At 54.1% G+C, this 23,392-nt stretch overlaps 2 protein-coding genes across 2 annotated transcripts in view; one reads left to right on the forward strand and one right to left on the reverse strand.

Annotated features, from left to right (window-relative positions):
- Positions 1 to 23,392, reverse strand: part of RRP36 (ribosomal RNA processing 36) — a 233,380-nt gene that overhangs the window by 49,330 nt on the left and 160,658 nt on the right. The window lies entirely within an intron of this gene.
- On the forward strand, positions 9,617 to 20,863 carry PEX6 (peroxisomal biogenesis factor 6). The gene is made up of 17 exons (XM_072139854.1): positions 9,617 to 10,414; positions 10,637 to 10,788; positions 10,980 to 11,063; positions 11,173 to 11,266; positions 11,345 to 11,481; positions 11,557 to 11,668; positions 11,734 to 11,942; positions 12,021 to 12,216; positions 14,132 to 14,208; positions 14,290 to 14,413; positions 14,587 to 14,792; positions 14,881 to 14,942; positions 15,694 to 15,802; positions 15,991 to 16,107; positions 20,005 to 20,082; positions 20,183 to 20,322; positions 20,627 to 20,863. The coding sequence occupies exons 1-17, from the start codon at positions 9,632 to 9,634 to the stop codon at positions 20,773 to 20,775; spliced, it is 2,829 nt and encodes a 942-aa protein (XP_071995955.1). The 5' UTR covers positions 9,617 to 9,631; the 3' UTR covers positions 20,776 to 20,863.

Below are 23,392 nucleotides of genomic sequence, written 5' to 3' on the forward strand. Positions count from 1 at the left end.
ATCATGTGACAGGGTCAGGAACTAGAGGGTTGTTATGCAACACGGTCAGGAACTAGAGGGGCGTCATCCTATAGGGTCAGGAGCTAAAGGTGCGTCGTGTGACAGGGTCAGGAACAAGAGGAACGACGGTCACAAACTAGAGGGGCGTCATGCGACAGGGTCAGGAACTAGAGGGGCATCATGCGACAGGGTCAGGAACTAGAGGGGCATCATGCGACAGTGTCAGGAGCTAGAGGGGCATCATGCGACAGGGTCAGGAGCTAGAGGGGAGTCATGCCACAGGGTAAGGAACTAGAGGGGTGTCATTCTACAGGGTCAGGAGCTAAAGGTGCGTCATGTGACAGGGTCAGAAACTAGAGGGGCGTCATGTGACAGTTTCAGGAGCTAAAGGGGCGTCATGTGACAAGGTCAGGAGCTAAAGGGGCGTCATGTGACAAGGTCAGGAGCTAAAGGGGCGTCATGTGACAAGGTCAGGAGCTAAAGGGGCGTCATGTTACAGGGTCAGGAGCTAAAGGGGCGTCGTGTTACAGGGTCAGGAGCTAAAGGGGCGTCATGTGACAGGGTCAGAAACTCGAGGGGCGTCATGTGACAGGGTCAGTAGCTAGAGGGGTGTCATGTGACAGGGTCAGAAGCTAGAGAGGCGTCATGTGACAGGGTCAGGAACTAGAGGGGGCAACAGGGTCAGAAGCTAGAGGGGAATCGTGTGGCAGGGTGAGAAGCTAGAGGGGAATCATGTGACAGGGTCAGGAACTAGACAGGAGCGTCATGTGACTGGGTCAAGAACTAGAGGGGCGTCATGTGACAGGGTCAGGAACTAGCATGGCGTCATGTGACAGGGTCAGAACCTAGAGGGGCGTCATGTTTCAGGGTCAGGACCTAGAGGGGGCAATAGGGTCAGAAGCTAGAGAGGAATCGTGTGACAGGGTCAGGAACTAGGGGGGCGTCTTGTGACAGGGTCAGGAACTAGCGGGGCCGACGTGTGACAGGGTCAGGAACTAGCGGGGCCGACGTGTGACAGGGCCAGGAGCTAGAGGGGCGTCATGTGACAGGCTCAGGAACTAGGGCGGCGTCATGTGACTGGGTCAGGAACTAGAGGGGGCGTCGTGCGACAGGGTCAGGAGCTAGAAGACGTCGTGCGACAGGGTCAGGAGCTAGAAGTAGTCGTGCGACAGGGTCAGGAACTAGAGGGGCGTCATGCGACAGGGTCAGGAGCTAGGGGGCGTCATGCAACAGGGTCAGGAATTAGAGGGGTGTTATGCGACACGGTCAGGAACTAAAGGGGCGTCATGTGACAGGGTCAGGAACTAGCGGGCCATTGTGTGACAGGGTCAGGAGCTAGGGGCCGTTGTGTGACCCAGTCAGGAACTAGAGGGGCCTCATGTGACTGGGTCAGGAACTAGTGGGGTGTCGTGTGACAGGGTCAGGAGCTAGGGGCCGTTGTGTGACAGGGTCAGGAGCTAGAGGGGCGTCGTGTGACAGGGTCAGGAACTAGAGGGGCGGCATGCGACAAGGTCAGGAACTAGAGGGGCGTCATGTGACAGGGTCAGGAACTAGAGGGTTGTTATGCAACACGGTCAGGAACTAGAGGGGCGTCATCCTATAGGGTCAGGAGCTAAAGGTGCGTCGTGTGACAGGGTCAGGAACAAGAGGAACGACGGTCACAAACTAGAGGGGCGTCATGCGACAGGGTCAGGAACTAGAGGGGCATCATGCGACAGGGTCAGGAACTAGAGGGGCATCATGCGACAGTGTCAGGAGCTAGAGGGGCATCATGCGACAGGGTCAGGAGCTAGAGGGGAGTCATGCCACAGGGTAAGGAACTAGAGGGGTGTCATTCTACAGGGTCAGGAGCTAAAGGTGCGTCATGTGACAGGGTCAGAAACTAGAGGGGCGTCATGCGACAGTGTCAGGAGCTAGAGGGGCATCATGCGACAGGGTCAGGAGCTAGAGGGGAGTCATGCCACAGGGTAAGGAACTAGAGGGGTGTCATTCTACAGGGTCAGGAGCTAAAGGTGCGTCATGTGACAGGGTCAGAAACTAGAGGGGCGTCATGAGACATGGTCAGGAACTAGAGGGGGCGTTGTGTGACAGGGTCAGGAACTAGAGGGGCGTCATGAGACAGGGTCAAGTTCTGCCCCTGTTCACAGAACCTCAGGTTTTCTAATTACTAATAAAATCCACAAAGTGAGCTCAAAGAAATTACACCAAGACAAAGTATGGTATAATATCTCAATCTCTGTGGAGCACTGATGCGATGAAAGGCTAGGTAGATGTGAGATGCTTTATTTGCATCACAAAGGATTCTTCAGAAACTTTTAGTGGGACAGGGCCTGGGCTTGGTTAGTTAAAGATAAAGAAGTAATGTCCATAGTTCATTGGACAGTAAATTATCACATGGGCATCGCAGACACAACGGCTCTGTTTTCCCTGGAGTGGGTAGTATCGTAAATCAGTCCAGGGAGCCTCACATTCTTCTCTGCACAAGATGAGCGAGCATACTCGTCCGCTCGAGAAAATGGCATCTTGCAGCGTTTAGATTTTTGGCGGCCAGAAACAGAGCCAATCACGTGGTACACTTACATGTCTATAGCAGTGGTTGGTTGGCCTGATGAGGTGATCCTGGAATATACTAGCCCCTACCCGCACTGCTCGGATCATTCTCTGTCTGGATGCTGTTAGGGATAGAGCTGCTGCTGGTCAGGGAAAGCGTTAGGGTGTTCTAGGTGGAATTCCACATTAACCATGTTATCCAGAGTTTACCAGCAGCGCAGAGCGATTGTAGACTGCCAGAGGCCAACTTTCACCAGAACTGGTAGTCAGGTCAGTCAGCTTCCTTCCTGCTTGGCCTGTTGAAAAACTCTCTGGTCAGCATAAAGTCGGAAGCTTTGCGCTCGTCACGAGACGGGGGAAGAAGATCCCCTTGTTGATAGCCAGAGCACCTTCCGGTCTGTTTCTCAGCGCGTATCGGAGGAGGAAGAGGAGGAGAATGTTGGCGAGACAGAAGAGGGGACCATTGCTCAGTCCTTAACTGTTCAGCGTGTATGGGCAGAAGAAGAGGAGTTGGAGGATATGGAGAGTCAGGCTAGTGAGCAGAGTGAATTTTTGCGTGTTGGGATTCTGGCGCATATGGCAGATTTCATGCTAGGCTGCCTATCCCGTGACCCTCGCGTTCGAAGAATTTTTTCCAGCAACGATTACTGGGTATTCACTCTCCTGGACCCACGGTACAAGCAAAATCTTTCCACTCTCATCCCTGTAGAGGAAAGGAGTGTGAGAATGCATGAATACCAGCAGGCCCTGGTGCACAAGCTGAAACAGTATTTCCCTTCTGACAGCGCTAGCGGCAGAGGGCGTACTTCTGCAGGACAAGTAGCGAGGGAGAGTAGGCGAGCCGGCAGCTTGTCCAGCACTGGCAGGGGTACGCTTTACAAGGCCTTTGCCAGTTTTATGTCACCCCAGCAAGACACTGTCACCTGTCTCCAGTCTCGGCAGAGTAGGGCTGATCTTTACAGAAAGATGGTGAGGGAGTACGTAGCTGACCATACCATCGTCCTAAATGATCACACAGCTCCCTACAACTACTGGGTTTCAAAGCTGGACATGTGGCCTGAACTGGCGCTGTACGCCTTGGAGGTTCTTGCCTGCCCTGCCGCTAGCGTGTTGTCAGAGCGGGTTTTCAGTGCAGCTGGTGGAATCCTCACCGACTGACAGGCTGACGCTTATCAAGATGAATAAAGCCTGGATTTCTCAGGATTTCCATTCTCTACCAGGTGAAAGCAGCTCAACCTGAATAATTCTCATGTATGCACTCCTCCTTCTCTTTGTACACTAAAGCAGAGGCAAATATTTTTTGCCAGGGCCAATTGGCTCTACCTGTAGTACTATATCTATTTAATTTTTCTGGAGTGCCACCTACCCGGTCCTCTGTTTTAAACAATTTTTGGGAGTGCCACAGTCTCCATAGCAGCCTCCACACGTCGTCTTTATAGCAGCCTCCACACGTCGTCTTTATAGCTGCCTCCACACGTTGTCTCCATAGCTGCCTCCAAAAGTCATCCACATAGCTGCCTCCATACATCGTCCCCTTAGCAAACGGGTTGTGTCAGGCAGAATTTTGGATTGTTTTCACGTCTTCCACATCAAACTTGTTAACTCTGTCGCCACCCTAGTGTGTTATCGACAAAATATTCCGCCAAACTTTTATCATTGACCAATATTATTTCAGCGCTACTTGTGCATCTCTTTACGTTCCCCTCCCCCGCCATAACCAGGCCAAATACTTATATGAACAGTACTACACTTGATCTTACACAAAAGGTTTTTAGAAATGCTGTTTGTAGCCCCCGCCTGCTTTGAAAATGATAATTTCTTATCATAGTAAACGCTTCGGGACCCCAGGTCCATTTCGGGTGAGGAGGAGCCGAGAAGCAAGGGCTTGGGCAGACGAAAGCTCGCCTGGCAGCGGACTGCCAGCTCCATCCCAAGATCCAACTAACATCGTTTTAACTGCAGAAACTTTAATCTACTACTATAACCTTTTACCTCTAAAATCTATCTTTTCACTCCTCTTTTCTTACCTCCTTACGTTCACCTCGGGTGCCATAACCGTCCCCATTTCCTTCACACGTCGTCTACATAGCAGCCTCCACACGCCGTCTCCATAGCTGCCTCCACACGTCTCCATAGCAGCCTCCACATGTTGTCTCCATAGTTGCCTCCAAAAGTCGTCTCCATAGCTGCCTCCACATGTCGTCCCATTAGCAAACAAGCTGTGTCAGGCTCATTTCTCGGGTGTTTCACCAGATACGTTATGGAACTTGGTCACTCTGTCGCCGCCATGCTGTGTTATCCCCTGAATATACCGTCAACCTTTTGTTCACATAGGAAATCATTTCAGCACTTCTTGCTCACCTCCTTTGGTTCCTCTCTGCCGCCATAACCAGTCCAAATACTGATACGTACAGTGCCTCATGTTATCCTCGCCAAAAGGAATTTTTTTAATTGGTTTGAAGCCTGAGTCCATTTGGGGTATGTCGCCATGCCACTCTCTAGCCTGCCACTGCTGCTGCTGCCTCCGATTGCCATCCCCTATAGTGTCAGGGTCAGTTATTGGGTGTTTTAGATGCTATCTCGCCTCACTCGGTCACTCTGTCATCGCCATGCTGTTGCCCATAATTTTGGCATGATGGTGCGATTAGGCAGCATCAGAGGCATCCATGCATGCTGCCCCTGCTGTTTCCTGTCCATTTCCATGGTGTTTCCATCATTTTCTGAGGTTACAATTTTGTACCTCCCTAATATCTTGGTTTTGATTTGTTTTTCCTGACCTCATTAGGAGCATGCCGAGGTGTTAGAGAGGTCATACAGGCAAGTGGAGGTCACACACAATACTGTGCCTCATCATGAACATGTCCAGGTGTTGTAGGGAGGTCATACAGGCACGTGGAGGTCACACACAATACTGAGCCTCATCAGGAGCTGCCCAGGTGTTGTAGGGAGGTCATACAGGCACGTGGAGGCCACACACAATACTGAGCCTCATCAGGAGCATGCCCAGGCGTTGTAGGGAGGTCATACAGGCATGTGGAGGCCACACATAATACTGAGCCTCATCAGGAACATGTCCAGGCTTTGTAGGGAGGTCATACAGGCAGGTGGAGGCCACACACAATACTGAGCCTCATCAGGATCTGCCCAGGTGTTGTAGGGAGGACATCCAGGAGTGTGGAGGCCACACACAATACTGAGCCTCATCAGGAGCATGCCCAGGCGTTGTAGGGAGGTCATACAGGCACGTGGAGGACACACACAATACTGAGCCTCATCAGGAGCATGCCCAGGCGTTGTAGGGAAGTCATGCAGGCAAGTGGAGGACACACACAATACTGAGCCTCATCAGGAGCATGCCCAGGCGTTGTAGGGAGGTCATGCAGGCACATGGAGGACACATACAATACTGAGCCTCATCAGGAGCATGCCCAGGCGTTGTAGGGAAGTCATGCAGGCAAGTGGAGGACACACACACTACTGAGCCTCATCAGGAGCATGCCCAGGCGTTGTAGGGAGGTCATACAGGCACGTGGAGGACACACACAATACTGAGCCTCTTCAGGACCATGCCCAGGTGTTGTAGGGAGGTCATACAGGCACGTGGAGGCCACACATGATACTGAAATTTGGTTGTCAGCACATTCATCTTTGTACAGAACAAAGTATGTAATGAGAATATTTCATTCATTCAGATGTAGGACACTTGACTTACAGACAACCCCTAGTTACTGACGGACCTCTCTGCCCACTGTGACCTCCCTGGATGTTACTATAGTCCCGGGCTGCAATGATCAGCTGTAAAGTATCTGTCATGAAGCTTTAGTCATAATCTTTCGTCCCATTACAACAAAACATTTTGAAACTCCAATTGTCACTGGGACAAAAAAATTTTTTGTCTGGATCTACAATTATAAAATATACAGTTCCGACTTACATACAAATTAAACTTAAGAACAAACTTATGGACTTGTACGTAACCCAGGGACTGCCTGTATTTCATTGACCTTGTTGGAATGTCTAGCCCGAATGGCCCGAGACCAGAACCAAACTGATATGGAGGAGTCCTGACCACAGGAGCTTACACTCTATAAGGAGGAGATACAGGAGACGGAGGAGTCCTGACCACAGGAGCTTACACTCTCTAAGGAGGAGAAGCAGGAGGAGGGGGAGGAGTCCTGACCACAGGAGCTTACGCTCTATAAGGAGGAAATAAAGGAGACGGAGGAGTCCTGACCACAGGAGCTTACACTCTATAAGGAGGAGATACAGGAGGAGGGGGAGGAGTCCTGACCACAGGATCTTACGCTCTATAAGGAGGAAATAAAGGAGACGGAGGAGTCCTGACCACAGGAGCTTACACTCTATAAGGAGGAGATACAGGAGGAGGGGGAGGAGTCCTGACCACAGGAGCTCACACTCTATTAGGAGGAGATACAGGAGGGGAAGGAGTCCTGACCACAGGAGCTTACACTCTATAAGGAGGAGATAGAAGAGGAGGGGGAGGAGTCCTGACCACAGGAGCTCACACTCTATAAGGAGGAGATACAGGAGGAGGGGGAGGAGTCCTGACCACAGGAGCTTACACTCTATAAGGAGGAGATACAGGAGGAGGGGGAGGAGTCCTGACCACAGGAGCTTACACTCTATAAGGAGGAGATAGAAGAGGAGGGGGAGGAGTCCTGACCACAGGAGCTTACACTCTATACGGAGGAGATACAGGAGGAGGGGGAGGAGTCCTGACCACAGAAGCTTACACTCTATACGGAGGAGATACAGGAGGGGAAGGAGTCCTGACCACAGGAGCTTACACTCTATAAGGAGGAGATACAGGAGGGGAAGGAGTCCTGACCACAGGAGCTTACACTCTATAAGGAGGAGATAGAAGAGGAGGGGGAGGAGTCCTGACCACAGGAGCTTACGCTCTATAAGGAGGAGATACAGGAGGAGGGGAAGGAGTCCTGACCACAGGAGCTCACACTCTATACGGAGGAGAAAGAAGAGGAGGGGGAGGAGTCCTGACCACAGGAGCTCACACTCTATCAGGAGGAGATACAGGAGGGGGAGGAGTCCTGACCACAGGAGCTTACACTCTATAAGGAGGAGATACAGGAGGGGGAGGAGTCCTGACCACAGGAGCTTACACTCTATAAGGAGGAGATACAGGAGGAGGGGGAGGAGTCCTGACCACAGGAGCTTACGCTCTATAAGGAGGAGATACAGGAGGAGGGGGAGGAGTCCTGACCACAGGAGCTTACACTCTATAAGGAGGAGATACAGGAGGAGGGGCAGGAGTCCTGACCACAGGAGCTTACACTCTATAAGGAGGAGATACAGGAGGAGGGGTGGGAGTCCTGACCACAGGAGCTTACACTCTATAAGGAGGAGATACAGGAGGAGGGGGAGGAGTCCTGACCACAGGAGCTTACACTCTATAAGGAGATACAGGAGGAGGGGGAGGAGTCCTGACCACAGGAGCTTACACTCTATAAGGAGGAGATACAGGAGGAGGGGGAGGAGTCCTGACCACAGCAGCTTACACTCTATAAGGAGATACAGGAGGAGGGGGAGGAGTCCTGACCACAGGAGCTTACACTCTATAAGGAGGAGATACAGGAGGAGGGGGAGGAGTCCTGACCACAGGTGCTTACGCTCTATAAGGAGGAGATACAGGAGGGGGAGGAGTCCTGACCACAGGAGCTTACACTCTATAAGGAGGAGATAACCCAGTACTATACGGTTTGACTATAATCCTGCAGAATGTGACCACAAGGGGGCAGTTACGGTGAAAGTAGTGACAACATCGCGGGAGAAGCCCCGCCTCCTTGCCCTTCTGCTGGACTCCACAATCATGGCCGCCCTATAGACGGCGACATGACGTGACGTCATCGCTGTGCGCACAGTCCGGTTGTACTTTGCTCCCGGTATGGCAGACTCCCGGTGTCCGGGGGGGCCTCTGCTGTTTGTCCGGACCAGGGGCCCCCTGACCCCGCGGCGCTTCCTACTCAGCTCTCCCCCGGCCCTGGACTGGGTGCTAGTGGGGGTGCCGAGCCGCAGGACACCCACTCCCCGGGGACCCCTGCTTGTACGCCGCGGGGAGGTTTTACCGGAGACCGGAGCTGTCATACTAGACACCCGGCCCACCCTGCAGGGCATCCTGGGGCCTAACACCCGCATCAGCCGCATTGAAGTTAAGGGGGACAACATGGGGCGAAGAGGGGCAACCCAAAATGGTGCAGAGAAAGATGGGGGACCCCCTGGTGGTTATAAGCATAAGGGGGACACCTGGGAAGTGGGGACACCCCAAGGTGCTCCTCTGGAGAAGAAAGGGGGAGCACAGAGAAGTCTGCAGGAGGAGGGAGGGGGATCATACAGAGGTCTCCAGCAGGAGGAGGGAGGGGGATCATACAGAGGTCTTCAGCAGGAGGAGGGAGGGGGATCATACAGAAGTCTCCAGCAGCAGGGGGAGGGAGGGGGATCATACAGAGGTCTCCAGGAGGAGGGAGGGGGATCATACAGAGGTCTCCAGCAGGAGGAGGGAGGGGGATCATACAGAGGTCTCCAGCAGGAGGAGGGAGGGGGATCATACAGAGGTCTCCAGCAGCAGGGGGAGGGAGGGGGATCATACAGAGGTCTTCAGCAGGAGGAGGGAGGGGGATCATACAGAGGTCTCCAGCAGGAGGAGGGAGGGGGATCATACAGAGGTCTCCAGCAGCAGGGGGAGGGAGGGGGATCATACAGAGGTCTTCAGCAGGAGGAGGGAGGGGGATCATACAGAGGTCTCCAGCAGCAGGAGGAGGGAGGGGGATCATACAGAGGTCTCCAGCAGCAGGAGGAGGGAGGGGGATCATACAGAGGTCTCCAGCAGCAGGAGGAGGGAGGGGGATCATACAGAGGTCTCCAGCAGCAGGAGGAGGGAGGGGGATCATACAGAGGTCTCCAGCAGCAGGAGGAGGGAGGGGGATCATACAGAGGTCTGCAGCAGGAGGAGGGAGGGGGATCATACAGAGGTCTGCAGCAGGAGGAGGGAAGGGGATCATATGGAGATATCCAGCAGGAGGGAGGGGGATCTCGGGGAAGCCTGATGGAGGAGCAAGGTGGGTCATACAGATGTCTGAAGGGGGAGGAGGGGGGATCCCGGGGATGTCTGCAGGAGGAGGGAGGGGGATCCCTGGGATGTCTCCAGGAGGAGGGAGGGGGAATCAAGGGAAGTCATGACAAAGTAAAGGAAACCCTTGGAGGTGATCGGGTAGAGGTGGGAGGACCGTGGGGAGACCAGGAGAAAGATGAGGTATTCCATGGGGATGAGGAGGAGAGAGGTTCCCAGAGAAGCTACACGGGGGCGCCCTCTTCAGACAGCCTGGTTGCAGATAGTTTGGTGAGTTTTCTGGACATTGCTGCTGTCACCCCTGACCTTCATTCTCCACTAGTTTCCAGTTTTGCTCGGACTCCGCTCCCTTTGAGGCTCCGTGTGGCCCCCATTGATGCAGAGTCATTGGTTCGGGCTGGACGGCTGCAGGAGGTTGGGGGCCCCGTGGACAGGAGCTCTGCCTTGTGGGTGAGCAGGAACCAGCTGAGGACGCTAGGCCTGTACCACCGGGAGTGGGTGTGGGTGTCCCTACCGCAGGACAGGAAGGTGGCGGCACAGCCGGGTAACAGGGGGCGCCATCTGGCCATGATAGTGGCTGCGGAGCTCTGGTTGGGGCACCCCCACAAGTACAACCACCTGCTGAGCAGCCCCTGCCTGGCATCGAGGGACGACACATCGTATCCCGGGAGTGTGGCTGCTGGCACTGCCGTCATCTCCGCCAACCTCACCTTCAACCTGACCGCTGGGACCAGCTCTGTCAGCGAGGTTCTGATAGAGGTGAGGATTGGACCACACCACCCACATGTCCTCATAACTGTCCACACAGGAGGAAAGGTCCACCAGTATCAAGTCAGAGGATACAAACCCTGTGACACCGCGCTCTGACAACCACTGGCGGCGGATACGTGGCCCCAGGTTGTCGCTCGTTCTCCCTGATGACCCAGCAGCACCCTGTACGTTCTCTGTCACTCATCTCCCTTGTTCCTTCCTCTATGGCAGCGTTTCAGCACCGAGCCCACGCAGGAAGGTCGATCTGCTCTGGTGGAGCCTCCAGTTGCCACGTTGCTCCACGTGGCGGCGGTGAAGTCTCCGGCGTACAGCAATGAGGCGACGTACCAGCAGGCGCTGTGCCAGCACTTCCAGACACCCAGGTCAGTCCCTGCGGCTCCTCTATGTACCCAGGTATTAACACCATAGTGCACAGACAGGAGAGGGAACAGAAGAGCTTATTACATCTCCTTTATAGACTACAAGTTATTTCATGGCCTAGAGCTTGGCCCATATTCTGGTATCGGGTCCAGAGCCGCCCTCTCTCACGTTCCGCTTGTGTCTTTCTCCTTAGGGCGGTGCAGGTGGGCGACGTCCTGTGCGTCTCGTGTCTCTCACATTCTGAGTTTCAGTCTAACAAGTCCCAGATCCCAGTAAGGTTTGTGGTCATGCTTTGCACATGTATGTAATGCTGGGTCTCACTTACATGCGTGTAGGCTTCACTTGTGATGAAGTCCTTGTGGTGAAGTCCTTGTGTCGTCCTCCAGGTGCCCGGATTTGTACTTTAAGGTGGAGAAAATCGAGGGTGAGCAGAGCAGCGAGGGCTACGTGGCCAGCACCAGCCACACCACTCTGTACCAGGTTCTTATACACAGATCACACGTGTAATCTCCATCCATGATGGTCCATGTCCTTACCATGGCCTCCCTCATATGACAGGTGGGGAGTGTCTGTAGCTTTGTCCCCTCCTTCCCATCCCGTGACGGTCACGTGTTCTGGAGCAGCTTGTACCCGGCTGGCCTCTCGCACACGGTGGATGAGATCTGTCGGATCCTCCTGCCTCATGTGCACAACACGTAAGTTCTTGTACCTTGTGCTGCCGTCCTCCGCCCCCTCACCCGATGACCTGACCTTATTCTTGCCCCTCACAGGAGTGATGTCCTTGGGGTTGGAGGTCGCGTTCTTCTAACGGGTCCTAAGGGTAGCGGAAAGACGACGGTGGTGCGAGCTGCGTGCAGCAGACTGAATGTTCACCTGTATCAGGTAGGTGACCTGTGTCCCCGGACCGTCCTCAGATCCTCGGGTGGGACTCACCACATGTTTTCTAGGTGGAGTGCGCAAGGCTTTGTCGGGACAGTAGTGCCAGCAGCGTCTCACGTCTGCGCTCCGTCTTCTCCTACGCCCAAGACTGTCGACCCTGCGTCCTCCTGCTCTGCCACCTGGATCTGCTGGGGAAGGACAGAGATGGATCCGGAGAAGACACCAGAGTCCTTTCTGCCTTGTGTAATCTCCTGCACGGGACTAGTCACACAATCCGGTATCTGCCTTCCCTCTAGTAGTCCTCGTCCTGTCTGTGACTCCCATGGTCACTTTGGTTATGTTATCCTGTTTGCAGGGAGCTGCCGTTCCTGGTGGTTGCTACCACATCTCGATCTCAAGAGGTCCCTCTGGATCTCCAGTCCTGCTTCCTACATGAGGTGTCCCTGAATCCCCCCACAGAAGAGCAGCGTCTCTCCCTACTTACTGTACTGACAGCTCCACTGCCACTCAGCAGAGATGTGGACCTGGGTCACCTGGCACGCAGGACGGCGGTATGAATGTCACACAGCGCTTAGATGGGCATTAGCCGTGCCGTACTAGCTGCACCTCAGATAATACGAGCACCATGCACCCGTGTCTGGGCAGGTTCTGGAAGGAAAACTCGGTGCTCAAAGTTATATTATTGATGTTTATTGATGGAGAGGCTGGTGTTTAATTACAGAAATAGCTAATGTTTTGGCCACACGATGGAACTTCATCAGGATCAGGAGGAAGCTGGACCTCAGTACTGTATGTATAGAGTGTAGCACTACTAATCACTGGGGCGAAGGTATCCATCTACTACACTCTATAACGTTCAGGATCCAGGCAAAGTCCGGCTTCTTCCTGCAGAAGTCTGATGAAGGTCCATCATGTGGCCACAGCATTACATATTTCTGTAAGGGGAGTGCTGTAACCTTGTTGATGCTGAATTATTAATCAGGGATGTAAAATCCCAAGAATGTAACGTTTCAACCACATGATGGACCTTCTCCAAACTTAGATTATGGTCACAGGAAGAAACGGACCATATATGGATACTGAACCGTGTACAGTGGAGCAGAGACCCCGTGGCGCTTCCCCTCCGGCCCTGAACTGGGTGCTGCTGGGGGTGCCAAGCCACAGGACACTCACTCCTGACTGCTTGTCTGCCGGGGGAAGGTTCTGCCAGAGACCGGAGCTGTTGTTTTAGACACCTGGCCCACCCTGCACCCGCCTCGGCCACATCAAACTAATGGTGGAAAATATGGGGGGAAGAGGGGCCCCCAAAATAGTGCAGAGAAAGTGGGAAGTACCCCTGGTGGTCAGAGAGATAAGCGGCATCTGGGGAGAGGAAAGGGCACACCCCCAGGAGCTCATGTGAAAAGGAAAGGGGGATCACAGAGAGGTCAGGAGGAGGGAGGGGGATCACACGGAGGTCAGGAGGGAGGGGGATCACACGGAGGTCAGGAGGGAGGGGTATCACACGGAGGTCAGGAGGGAGGGGTATCACACGGAGGTCAGGAGGGAGGGGGATCACACGGAGGTCAGGAGGAGGGAGGGGTATCACACGGAGGTCAGGGGGGAGGGGTATCACATGGAGGTCAGGGGGGAGGGGTATCACATGGAGGTCAGGGGGGAGGGGTATCACATGGAGGTCAGGAGGGAGGGGTATCACACGGAGTTCAGGAGGGAGGGGGATCACACGGAGGTCAGGGGGAGGGGGATCACACGGAGGTCAGGAGGGAGGGGTATCACACGGAGGTCAGGAGGGAGGGGGATCACACGGAGGTCAGGAGGGAGGGGTATCACACGGAGGTCAGGAGGGAGGGGGATCACACGGAGGTCAGGAGGAGGGAGGGGTATCACACGGAGGTCAGGGGGGAGGGGTATCACATGGAGGTCAGGGGGGAGGGGTATCACATGGAGGTCAGGGGGGAGGGGTATCACATGGAGGTCAGGAGGGAGGGGTATCACACGGAGTTCAGGAGGGAGGGGGATCACACGGAGGTCAGGGGGAGGGGGATCACACGGAGGTCAGGAGGGAGGGGTATCACACGGAGGTCAGGAGGGAGGGGGATCACATGGAGGTCAGGGGGGAGGGGGATCACACAGAGGTCAGGAAGAGGGAGGGGCATTGCATGGAGAAGGGAGGGCCAGGTGGATAACATGGAGGTCAGGAGGAGGGAGGGGGATCTCGTCGACAAGAGAAGAGAGGAAGAGTCAAGGGAAATGGAGACCTTATTCCCAGCTATGAATATCTCTTTACTCTGTAGCCTTGAGGTTTTGCTCATATAATCACATTTCGAGTCCAATGGAGATCCACCGTGTGGTTGGAAGGTTCCACAGCATCTATGATTTAGCTATGAGTTGGCTGCTGATGAGACAGTAGCGCCCCCTACAGTAGAGGCCTGGACCACCTACTTATTGCTCTTGTGTGTTCCTCAGGGTTTTGTGGTCGGGGATCTCTGTGCTTTGCTCTCTCGAGCCGGACGCGTCTCCTGCACCAGAATCCGTAATTCGGGGTTAGTTCCCTTGTGTTGTTTTACCCCCGGGCCCGATCCCTGCTGCCCCTCCTCATTACTTTCTGTGCTGTCACCCCTCAGCGCTCTATCAGAGGGGGAGGAGGAAGGTCTCTTGGCCGCCGGCTTCCCCGTCACGTCTCAGGACCTGGATTGTGCACTCGCTGAATTGCAGGAGGCTCATTCTGAAGCCATCGGAGCCCCTAAGGTGAGTCCTAATCTCCAGACCCTGCACCTGCAGATGGTGGTCATCACTAGTAATGAGTTACCGTAGGACAGGCAGTGGGTATGTGGCACCCGCTGTTACACACAATGGTCAGAGATAATAAATCCCGGCTCGGTCTGTGGTGTATCGTGTAATGTCCTCCCCTCTTCTTCCAGGTTCCCTGCGTGCGCTGGTCAGACGTGGGAGGCCTAGAAGATGCCAAGCGTCAGCTCTTGGACACGGTGCAGTTCCCCCTGGAGCACCCTGAGATGCTCGCCTTGGGGCTCAATCGGTCGGGGATTTTGCTTTATGGACCTCCCGGTACTGGAAAAACCCTACTGGCCAAAGCTGTAGCTACAGAATGTGCCATGACCTTCCTCAGGTACCGCGAGGCCTCCGGTGCTCGGAGCTTTACAGATCGACTCTTGTGTGATTTACATCCAACTGTAGCTTTATAATTCCTCCTTCAGTGTCAAGGGACCGGAACTAATCAACATGTACGTGGGGCAGAGCGAGGAGAACGTCCGAGAAGGTGAGTGAGCGTCTGACTATGCTCTCCCTCATCTCTCTTCCCATTGTTCATTGTATCTGCCCCCACTGCCCCCTCTGTCTGGACCCGCCACCCCCGCTCTCTGGCCCCCGCCGCCCCCACGCTCTGGCCCCGCCGCCCCCGCTCTCTGGCCCCGCCGCCCCCTCTTTGGCCACGCTGCCCCCACTCTCTGGCCCCCGCCGCCCCCGCTCTCTGGCCCCGCTGCCCCCGCTCTCTGGCCCCGCTGCCCCCACTCTCCTCTCTGGCCCCGCCGCCTCCTCCTCTCTGGCCCCGCCGCCTGGCCCCGCCTCCGCCTCCTCTCTGGCCCCGCCTCCTCCTCCTCTCTGGCCCCGCCGCCGCCTCCTCCTCTCTGGCCCCGCCGCCTCCGCCTCCTCTCTGGCCCCGCCTCTGCCTCCTCTCTGGCCCCGCCGCCTCCTCCTCTCTGGCCCCGCCGCCTCCTCCTCCTCTCTGGCCCCGCCGCCTCCTCCTCCTCTCTGGCCCCGCCGCCGCCTCCTCCTCTCTGGCCCCGCCGCCGCCTCCGCCTCCTCTCTGGCCCCGCCGCCTCCGCCTCCTCTCTGGCCCCGCCGCCTCCGCCTCCTCTCTGGCCCCGCCGCCTCCGCCTCCTCTCTGGCCCCGCCGCCTCCGCCTCCTCTCTGGCCCCGCCGCCTCCGCCTCCTCTCTGGCCCCCTGCTGCACCTGTATTGGTCCCGCTGCCCCCTCTCCGATGTCTCTCCTCATTGTCCTCTCTCCGCAGTCTTTGCTCGGGCTCAGGCAGCTGCTCCCTGCATTATATTCTTTGATGAGTTGGACTCGCTGGCCCCGAACAGAGGAAGGAGCGGAGACTCGGGAGGAGTGATGGACAGGTAGGAGGAGTCATATCCCTACACATCAGCGCTGCTCCTGGTCTGCACTGTGCAGCCTGAGCGGTGACCCGAGCAGACATAACGTCCATGTATATAGAGTGTGAGGCTGTGGTGTCCTGCTGGGTGCATGAGCTCGCCCTTTGTGCCCCTGACCCCTGCCCTGGGTGTGACTGTGACTCTCTCCTTAGGGTGGTCTCGCAGCTGCTGGCGGAGATGGACGGGCTGCACTCCTCTAGTGATGTGTTTGTGATCGGCGCCACTAATCGTCCTGATCTGCTGGATCCGGCTCTGCTCCGGCCTGGGAGGTAACGAGATGTGTGTCTATAGCATGTGGGGCTGTGACCCCCGAAACCTGTCACCATAGGATGTGGAGATGGTGGGGACCCCCAGACCGCTGCTCCTCACATGTCATAACCTCATTGTATAAAGGGAAACCATAAGCAAGCATGACCCCACACACTTCACCAGTGTTATGTATTGTCCCTGGAGAGATGTGTAATCAGACCTCACACCGCTGTGCTCTGTGCTCTCCGCAGCCAGTGTTATGTATTGTCCCTGGAGAGATGTGTAATCAGACCTCACACTGCTATGCTCTGTGCTCTCTGCAGCCAGTGTTATGTATTGTCCCTGGAGAGATATGTAATCAGACCTCACACTGCTGTGCTCTGTGCTCTCTGCAGCCAGTGTTATGTATTGTCCCTGGAGAGATGTGTAATCAGACCTCACACTGCTGTGCTCTGTGCTCTCTGCAGCCAGTGTTATGTATTGTCCCTGGAGAGATGTGTAATCAGACTTCACACTGCTGTGCTCTGTGCTCTCTGCAGCCAGTGTTATGTATTGTCCCTGGAGAGATATGTAATCAGACCTCACACTGCTGTGCTCTGTGCTCTCCGCAGCCAGTGTTATGTACTGTCCCTGGAGAGATGTGTAATCAGACCTCACACTGCTGTGCTCTGTGCTCTCTGCAGCCAGTGTTATGTATTGTCCCTGGAGAGATGTGTAATCAGACCTCACACTGCTGTGCTCTGTGCTATCTGCAGCCAGTGTTATGTATTGTCCCTGGAGAGATGTGTAATCAGACCTCACACTGCTGTGCTCTGTGCTCTCTGCAGCCAGTGTTATGTATTGTCCCTGGAGAGATGTGTAATCAGACCTCACACTGCTGTGCTCTGTGCTCTCTGCAGCCAGTGTTATGTACTGTCCCTGGAGAGTTGTATAATCAGACCTCACACTGCTGTGCTCTGTGCTCTCTGCAGCCAGTGTTATGTATTGTCCCTGGAGAGATGTGTAATCAGACCTCACACTGCTGTGCTCTGTGCTCTCTGCAGCCAGTGTTATGTATTGTCCCTGGAGAGATGTGTAATCAGACCTCACACTGCTGTGCTCTGTGCTGTCTGCAGCCAGTGTTATGTATTGTCCCTGGAGAGATGTGTAATCAGACCTCACACTGCTGTGCCCTGTGCTCTCTGCAGCCAGTGTAATGTATTGTCCCTGGAGAGATGTGTAATCAGACCTCACACTGCTGTGCTCTGTGCACTCTGCAGCCGGTGTTATGTATTGTCCCTGGAGAGATGTGTAATCAGACCTCACACTGCTGTGCTCTGTGCTGTCTGCAGCCAGTGTTATGTATTGTCCCTGGAGAGATGTGTAATCAGACCTCACACTGCTGTGCTCTGTGCTCTCTGCAGCCAGTGTTATGTACTGTCCCTGGAGAGATGTGTAATTATACCTCACACTGCTGTGCTCTGTGCTCTCTGCAGCCAGTGTTATGTATTGTCCCTGGAGAGATGTGTAATCAGACCTCACACTGCTGTGCTCTGTGCTCTCTGTAGCCAGTGTTATGTATTGTCCCTGGAGAGATGTGTAATCAGACCTCACACGGCTGTGCTCTGTGCTCTCTGTAGCCAGTGTTATGTATTGTCCCTGGAGAGATGTGTAATCAGACCTCACACTGCTGTGCTCTGTGCTCTCTGTAGCCAGTGTTATGTATTGTCCCTGGAGAGATGTGTAATCAGACCTCACACGGCTGTGCTCTGTGCTCTCTGCAGCCAGTGTTATGTATTGTCCCTGGAGAGATGTGTAATCAGATCTCACACTGCTGTGCTCTGTGCTCTCTGCAGCCAGTGTTATGTATTGTCCCTGGAGAGATGTGTAATCAGACCTCACACTGCTGTGCTCTGTGCTCTCTGTAGCCAGTGTTATGTATTGTCCCTGGAGAGATGTGTAATCAGACCTCACACTGCTATGCTCTGTGCTCTCTGCAGCCAGTGTTATGTATTGTCCCTGGAGAGATATGTAATCAGACCTCACACTGCTGTGCTCTGTGCTCTCTGCAGCCAGTGTTATGTATTGTCCCTGGAGAGATGTGTAATCAGACCTCACACTGCTGTGCTCTGTGCTCTCTGCAGCCAGTGTTATGTATTGTCCCTGGAGAGATGTGTAATCAGACTTCACACTGCTGTGCTCTGTGCTCTCTGCAGCCAGTGTTATGTATTGTCCCTGGAGAGATATGTAATCAGACCTCACACTGCTGTGCTCTGTGCTCTCCGCAGCCAGTGTTATGTACTGTCCCTGGAGAGATGTGTAATCAGACCTCACACTGCTGTGCTCTGTGCTCTCTGCAGGCAGTGTTATGTATTGTCCCTGGAGAGATGTGTAATCAGACCTCACACTGCTGTGCTCTGTGCTCTCTGCAGCCAGTGTTATGTATTGTCCCTGGAGAGATGTGTAATCAGACCTCACACTGCTGTGCTCTGTGCTCTCTGCAGCCAGTGTTATGTACTGTCCCTGGAGAGTTGTATAATCAGACCTCACACTGCTGTGCTCTGTGCTCTCTGCAGCCAGTGTTATGTATTGTCCCTGGAGAGATGTGTAATCAGACCTCACACTGCTGTGCTCTGTGCTCTCTGCAGCCAGTGTTATGTATTGTCCCTGGAGAGATGTGTAATCAGACCTCACACTGCTGTGCTCTGTGCTGTCTGCAGCCAGTGTTATGTATTGTCCCTGGAGAGATGTGTAATCAGACCTCACACTGCTGTGCTCTGTGCTCTCTGTAGCCAGTGTTATGTATTGTCCCTGGAGAGATGTGTAATCAGACCTCACACGGCTGTGCTCTGTGCTCTCTGCAGCCAGTGTTATGTATTGTCCCTGGAGAGATGTGTAATCAGATCTCACACTGCTGTGCTCTGTGCTCTCTGCAGCCAGTGTTATGTATTGTCCCTGGAGAGATGTGTAATCAGACCTCACACTGCTGTGCTCTGTGCTCTCTGTAGCCAGTGTTATGTATTGTGCCTGGAGAGATGTGTAATCAGACCTCACACTGCTGTGCTCTGTGCTCTCTGCAGCCAGTGTTATGTATTGTCCCTGGAGAGATGTGTAATCAGACCTCACACTGCTGTGCTCTGTGCTCTCTGCAGCCAGTGTTATGTATTGTCCCTGGAGAGATGTGTAATCAGATCTCACACTGCTGTGCTCTGTGCTCTCTGCAGCCAGTGTTATGTATTGTCCCTGGAGAGATGTGTAATCAGACCTCACACTGCTGTGCTCTGTGCTCTCTGCAGCCAGTGTTATGTATTGTCCCTGGAGAGATGTGTAATCAGACCTCACACTGCTGTGCTCTGTGCTCTCTGCAGCCAGTGTTATGTATTGTCCCTGGAGAGATGTGTAATCAGACCTCACACTGCTGTGCTCTGTGCTCTCTGCAGCCAGTGTTATGTATTGTCCCTGGAGAGATGTGTAATCATACCTCACACTGCTGTGCTCTGTCCTCTCTGCACAGCAATGTGAGGTCTGATTACACAGCTCTCCAGGTACAATACATAAAGCTGGCTGCACAGAGCACAGCAGTGTCAGGTCTGATTACACATCTCTCCAGGGACAATACATAACACTGGCTGCAGTGAGCACAGAGCACAGCAGTGTCAGGTCTGATTACACATCTCTCCAGGGACAATACATAACACTGGCTGCAGAGAGCACAGAGCACAGCAGTGTGAGGTCTGATTACACATCTCTCCAGGGACAATACATAACACTGGCTGCAGTGAGCACAGAGCACAGCAGTGTCAGGTCTGATTACACATCTCTCCAGGGACAGTACATAACACTGGCTGCAGAGAGCACAGAGCACAGCAGTGTGAGGATATGTCCCTAGAAGTTATGGTACATCCTGTGATTTGATCTCTTGTTCCGTTCTCTCTCAGGTTTGATAAATTGGTTTATGTCGGGTTGAATGAGAACCGGGACTCTCAGCTGAAGGTCCTGGAAGCCATAACACGCAGGTAAGTAGTCCCCACGCTGGTGGTTGTAGTACTGGGAGGAGGACACCAGGTGCAGCGTGTAGGGGGTGTTGTCCTCATGGCTCCGCCTCTTCTCCGGCAGGTTCTCCCTGGACCCCGCGGTGGATCTCTCTCACGTCTTGCAGTCTTGTCCTGACGCCCTGACGGGGGCCGACCTGTACGCGCTGTGCGCCGACGCCATGATGAGCGCCATCAAGGAGAAGGTCCAGTGCCTGCAGGAAGGTGAGGGGGGCCCCATAGACTCATCTATTCACTTGCTGTCAGTGAATGGAAACTACAATTCATCCATTGCTGAGGGTTCATTACAGTGTACCAGTGCAGACAGTCCTGTGCTAGTAGCAGCACTGATTGAGCTGAGGGTTTGTTACAGTGTGTCAGTAGCAGCAGTTTTAGTTCATGTTTTCAGCCTTTGGATGTAATTGATGTTGGTTTCTTTTCACTGACAGCAAGCAGAGCGGCTCCACAAGGTAAGGACTAGCGGTGTAAGTTCTGGGGGTCTCCTCACGTCTCGCTGCCTCGTCCTCAGGTGCGGAGGAGCCGGTGTCAGAGCTCGTCCTCCGTCTGGAGCATCTGGTGCGAGCGGCGGAGCGTCTACAGCCGTCTGTGTCACAGCGAGAGCTGCAGCGATACCAGAGCATCCACAGGCAGTTCTCAGGGTCCAGCGAGGAGGTGTGAACAGCGCCCCCTGTGGCCGTGTATAATATTGTCAGTACTGTGCGACCTGGAATAAAGATGGAGGCGCAGCGCGCTCTTCACTTCTCTACACGAGTGTCTGCTGTGACCACACACATATCCTCCAGTCACATCCAGAGCTGCAGTCACACCTCTACTGATCACACACATATCCTCCAGTCACATCCAGAGCTGCAGTCACACCTCTACTGATCACACACATATCCTCCAGTCACATCCAGAGCTGCAGTCACACCTCTACTGACCACACACATATCCTCCAGTCACATCCAGAGCTGCAGTCACACCTCTACTGACCACACACATATCCTCCAGTCACATCCAGAGCTGCAGTCACACCTCTACTGATCACACACATATCCTCCAGTCACATCCAGAGCTGCAGTCACAACTCTACTGATCACACAAATCTCATATACTCCAGTCACATCCAGAGCTGCAGTCACAACTCTACTGATCACTCACATCTTATACTCCAGTCACATCCAGAGCTGCAGTCACACCTCTACTGATCACACAAATCTCATATACTCCAGTCACATCCAGAGCTGCAGTCACAACTCTACTGATCACTCACATCTTATACTCCAGTCACATCCAGAGCTGCAGTCACACCTCTACGCCTCCTGCCAGAGAACCGCTCTATGAGACGCCTCCTATCAGAGCTCCCGTTATGAGGCTCCACCCACCAAAGCATTCACCCAAGGCCCCTCCCCCTTTTTAAATCTCCAACCAGAAAACCCCTTCTTTGTGGCTCCTCCCTCCAGTCAGGCCCCTCCCACCCTGACACGCCCCCTGGCGGGCCCAGTAATGACTCGGGCAGTGTATACATACAATAAGACTGTATTAGAGGTTTATACATTATAACAGTGCAGACTGCAGGCGTCCACATTCCCTTAGTCTTCTCGTCTTCGTGACTGGTGGCAGCTCCAGACATCTCCCCTGGGCCGGGCCAGAACCTCCTCCGGAAAATGGGGGGACCGGGCGCTCACTCTGCAAAGACAGAGCACACTCTGAGACAACAGAATCCAGGCTGCCACCACTAGGGGGAGCTCCCAATCATCCTGGTGTATACAGAGAGCTCCCTCTAGTGGTGGCAGCAGGAATGCAGATTGTTACTGGCTGTAACTAGTCAGCACATCGTGACTGCCTGCGGGGGGCGCTGTCTATATATGTGGCTCCCCCCCTGACGATAAGAGCTGGGGTTCTGGTACTATAACCTCCGGATCATCCCACCATTACTCTATTTACCGCTTACGTGGCCTTTGCTACTTTGGTGCGTTTCATCCTCTTCCTCCGCATCAGGGTCACCTGGGGCCTTTTTAATCCAGCGATGAAGAGAAGAAGCCGGGGACGGGATTTGGTGAGCCAACTCCTTAGGAGAGTCCCTTTAGGTAACCTGAGGAACGGAAACAACAAGAAATCACCCAAAAGACTCCAAAACAGCGCCCCCCTCCTCGCTATGGCCACGGCTGGTATTGCTTCTCATTTCCATTCTCTATATCACTATATATCTCACTATACAATTAGACTGTGGGCAGCCATCACATCACAACCCCCCTCCTTGTGCGTAGGTCGCCCCCTGTACAGGCTCCACAAGACCCCCAAAGGTGTACGGCAGTGTGTGGCCCAGAGCCATTGGCAGATCTCCACAGATGGGACCATCCAGTACATCCTACAGATTATCATATATTATGAGAGGAACCTCAGAAAACCCCCATCTTTGTGGCTCCTCCCACCATGTAGGACCATCCCACCCAGACACAGCTCTGGTGCCGGGTGACGCACCCCCACAAATCTGGTACCATGGATTGGTCCTCAATATGTCTGACCATGGAATACCCCGCGATCCAGCGGCGCCATCTCTGCGGTGGATTCAGGTCTTCCAGCGATTCACTAAGGCAGTTCCTCCGACGTCCACCAGGTGTCGCTGCTGCGCTGAAGTCTGCCGAGGTCTGCTGGAGTTCACGATCCTATTCCTGGTGAAGGTAAGCGCGAGTCCAGCGACCCTTTTTATTAAAAAAATGCGCCGGTTTTTCCGAATCCATCAGGTTTTCGTTCGGCCACGCCCCCCAATTTCCGTCGCGTGCATGCCAGCGCCGATGCACCACAATCCGATCGCGTGCGCCAAAATCCCGGGGCAATTCAGGAAAAATCGGAAATATTCGGGTAACACGTCAGGAAAACGCGAATCGGGCCCTTAGTAAATGACCCCGTTTATCTTCTTACCCCCAAATGTCTTTTGGGTCTGTCACCTTGAGTTTGTCCTTGTATTATCGGTCCTGGTGCCCTCATGTTATTAGACCCCACATCAATGGGGGTAGAAGTAGCTGGAAGATGAAGACCATTTCTCACCTTGACCATGACCTCACAATGTATGAAATTTCCGATTCCCATGTTTATGCACCCTGACCGTACCACCAAGGACACAATTCTGACTACAACAAAGACAGATTACGGCCTTGAAGACCACTCTCACCACCACCCAAGATCACAAGGACAGGTTCCTGAGAAGACCACTCTCATCACCATCCAACATCACAAGGTCAGGTTCTTGAGAAGACCACTCTCACCACCACCCAAGATCACAAGGTCAGGT

Source organism: Engystomops pustulosus, chromosome 3 (assembly GCF_040894005.1).
Source record: "Engystomops pustulosus chromosome 3, aEngPut4.maternal, whole genome shotgun sequence".
In the NCBI taxonomy this organism is placed as follows: domain Eukaryota; kingdom Metazoa; phylum Chordata; class Amphibia; order Anura; family Leptodactylidae; genus Engystomops; species Engystomops pustulosus.